General features: G+C 38.6%; 1 protein-coding gene across 1 annotated transcript; it reads left to right on the top strand.

Annotated features, from left to right (window-relative positions):
• The first annotated feature begins 691 nt into the window (after positions 1-691).
• Positions 692-2,194, top strand: LOC106525938 (E3 ubiquitin-protein ligase TRIM58). The gene is made up of 2 exons (XM_014020339.1): positions 692-1,587; positions 1,663-2,194. Exons 1-2 carry the CDS (start codon positions 1,207-1,209, stop codon positions 1,705-1,707), a joined length of 426 nt encoding a protein of 141 aa, XP_013875793.1. The 5' UTR covers positions 692-1,206; the 3' UTR covers positions 1,708-2,194.
• Positions 2,195-2,405: the final 211 nt, after the last annotated feature.

Raw genomic sequence — 2,405 nt, 5'->3', positions numbered from 1 at the left:
GCTTAGTGCTGCAATTTAATACCAAGTCACTGTTAATCAGGTGAGCAACTGTCAGTCTGAATGAAGCTTTATTTTAGATGGACAGTTTGGATTTAATGTGTCTGTGTGTTGAGATATCATTCAAGGAAGAAAAGAAGAGGATTGTACAGAAGGGTCATGAGATAAATGAGTTGGAGAAACCAGACTAATGTCGGCAAAGCAGACAGCTAAATTAAAATGTTTCAGAGAGAAACGAGAGGAGCTGCAAAAGCAGCAAATTCAAYAACTTGTACATAAAAGTGCAAAAGCAAAGGGATGAGCAAAGTGTGGTGACGTGAGGGGAAAACACAAGAAATGTAGAAGTGAGGACATCTGGAAGCAACAAAAACTGACAGAAAACTATTAAACAAAGGCAACAAAAAGTGTTTCAAGTTGTTTTTCTCTCATTTATCTTTGTTCGTCCAAAAGGTGGTAAATTTCAGCACTTGTTCCCTGCAGCTCTCTAACACTTTCTGCTCTATCAGCTCTGTGCAGACGCTCTGATAGCTTTTAGTTGAKGCGTCGAATGCAGCTGATCAAATTTATCTTAAACAAGAAAAAACATTTGTTTTTCACGAAACATTTTCACTTCCTAAAGATGCAAAAATCTCTCTCAAATGAAATACTTGTATGAAAAACAATGTTTTAATTTCGATTTTATGTTTCAGGTAAACTCCCCTGCTACCTTGGCTCAGAACGACCCACAAGGCCTCAGTTATAAAACAGGCCAACTTGGCCCAAAGTCAACAGGAGGGTTATAAAAGTCTGTTTGGAAGGAGGAAGAGTGAATCGCCACTAAAGAAGTTCACAAAAATATAATATGTCAAATAAGTTTTCATATCTTCCATAACAAATGTCAAAACTGATATGAGATAAAGAAACAGAAAACAGAACCATTTGACAGCATCAACATGTGAAAAATAGAAAAAGATAATTTATTTTAATGCAGTGCAAACAAGTAGCACAAAAACTGACACAGCTTACTTTATTTTTGTTGCATGTGGCAGAGCATTTATAAATACACAGTAACACATTTCCACAGTTTGAAACAGATGCACACTGGACATTTCCACTATCAAGATATTTTTGTGTCGCCTCCCCTTTAAAGATCTGCCAAGTTTTAATAGGATGTAACAGACTGTAAAACATGACAAGCTTCATTTACTGAAGAAACCTTAGTAAGAAAAGATGGAGAAGTTTTGGGCTAAACTGAAAGGTCTGCAGGAAAAACTTGAACCTGTATTGGCCTTTCTGATGCAGGAAGGAGTTCAGCTGGATCCAGACATCTTCTCCTGTTCCATCTGTTTGGATCTGCTGAAGGATCCTGTGACCACTTCCTGTGGCCACAGCTACTGTATGAAGTGTGTTCAAAACTTCTGGGATGAAGAGGATCAGAGAGGAATCCACAGCTGCCCTCAGTGCAGAGAGACATTCGTACCGAGGCCTGCCCTGAAGAAAAACACCATGTTAGCAGCTTTAGTGGAGCAGCTGAAGAAGACTGGACTCCAAGCTGCTCCTGCTGATCTCTGCTATGCTGGACCTGAAGATGTGTCCTGTGATGTCAAACCTGTATGTATTATTATCAGAGGAGAACAGGGAAGTGATTTTTTTGCTACATCAGTGTTATCCTTGTCACCCGGACAGATGTGCAGCCAGAGGTCAGATCCTGAGCAGAGAGAGTCTGACTGATCGTTGTTACTGGGAGGTGGAGAAAGGTTTTGGAGGAGTTGCAGTGGTTGTTGCCTACAAAGATAAAAACACACTTAAGGAAAAATTTGGAGAAAGTAACAAGTCCTGGGCATTGTGTGTTTTCAAACGTCATCAAATTCATACAACAAAACATCACAACTCAGGTTTCAAGCTCTCGTTGCTCCAGGATCGGGGTGTACCTGGACCACAGAGCAGGTGTTCTGTCCTTCTACAGAGTCTCTGAAACCATGACCCTCCTCCACAGAGTCCAGACCACCTTCACTCAGCCGCTCCACGCTGGGATTACACTATATAATCCCATGGGAAACTCTGCTAGGATTATTAATGATAAGTAGCTGATCTACTCAACAAAATAATGTGTGAAACCATGTTTTTAATATTTGGGTTGTTTAGTAATTTATATGTTTATTCTGGGTTTTATTTAACACAATTTCTTCTAATTATATGCCTGAAATACTATATCCACTAGAGGGCGCTGTTTTATCATAAATGGCTCTACCAAATTCTCACACCCTTTATGTTGACTTTTTTTCCAGAAAGTAAATAAGTAATAATACTTACTTACTTACTTACTTACTTAACTTACTAACTTACTTACTTACTTACTTACTTACTTACTTACTTACTTACTTACTTACTTACTTACTTACTTACTTACTTAAATAAGAGCAAATTTA

The sequence above is a fragment of the Austrofundulus limnaeus genome, unplaced genomic scaffold (assembly GCF_001266775.1).
Source record: "Austrofundulus limnaeus strain Quisiro unplaced genomic scaffold, Austrofundulus_limnaeus-1.0 Scaffold249, whole genome shotgun sequence".
Lineage (NCBI taxonomy): Eukaryota > Metazoa > Chordata > Actinopteri > Cyprinodontiformes > Rivulidae > Austrofundulus > Austrofundulus limnaeus.
This window is presented reverse-complemented; position numbering and strand designations above follow the sequence as displayed.

What these genes read in the sequence shown, in the direction of transcription:
- LOC106525938 (XM_014020339.1), top strand. Translation starts at nt 1,207, where the DNA reads ATGGAGAAGTTTTGGGCTAAACTGAAAGGTCTGCAGGAAAAACTTGAA. An exon ending in TGTCCTGTGATGTCAAACCT is followed by an intron (nt 1,588 to 1,662) that starts GTATGTATTATT and finishes TCACCCGGACAG; the next exon opens with ATGTGCAGCCAGAGGTCAGA.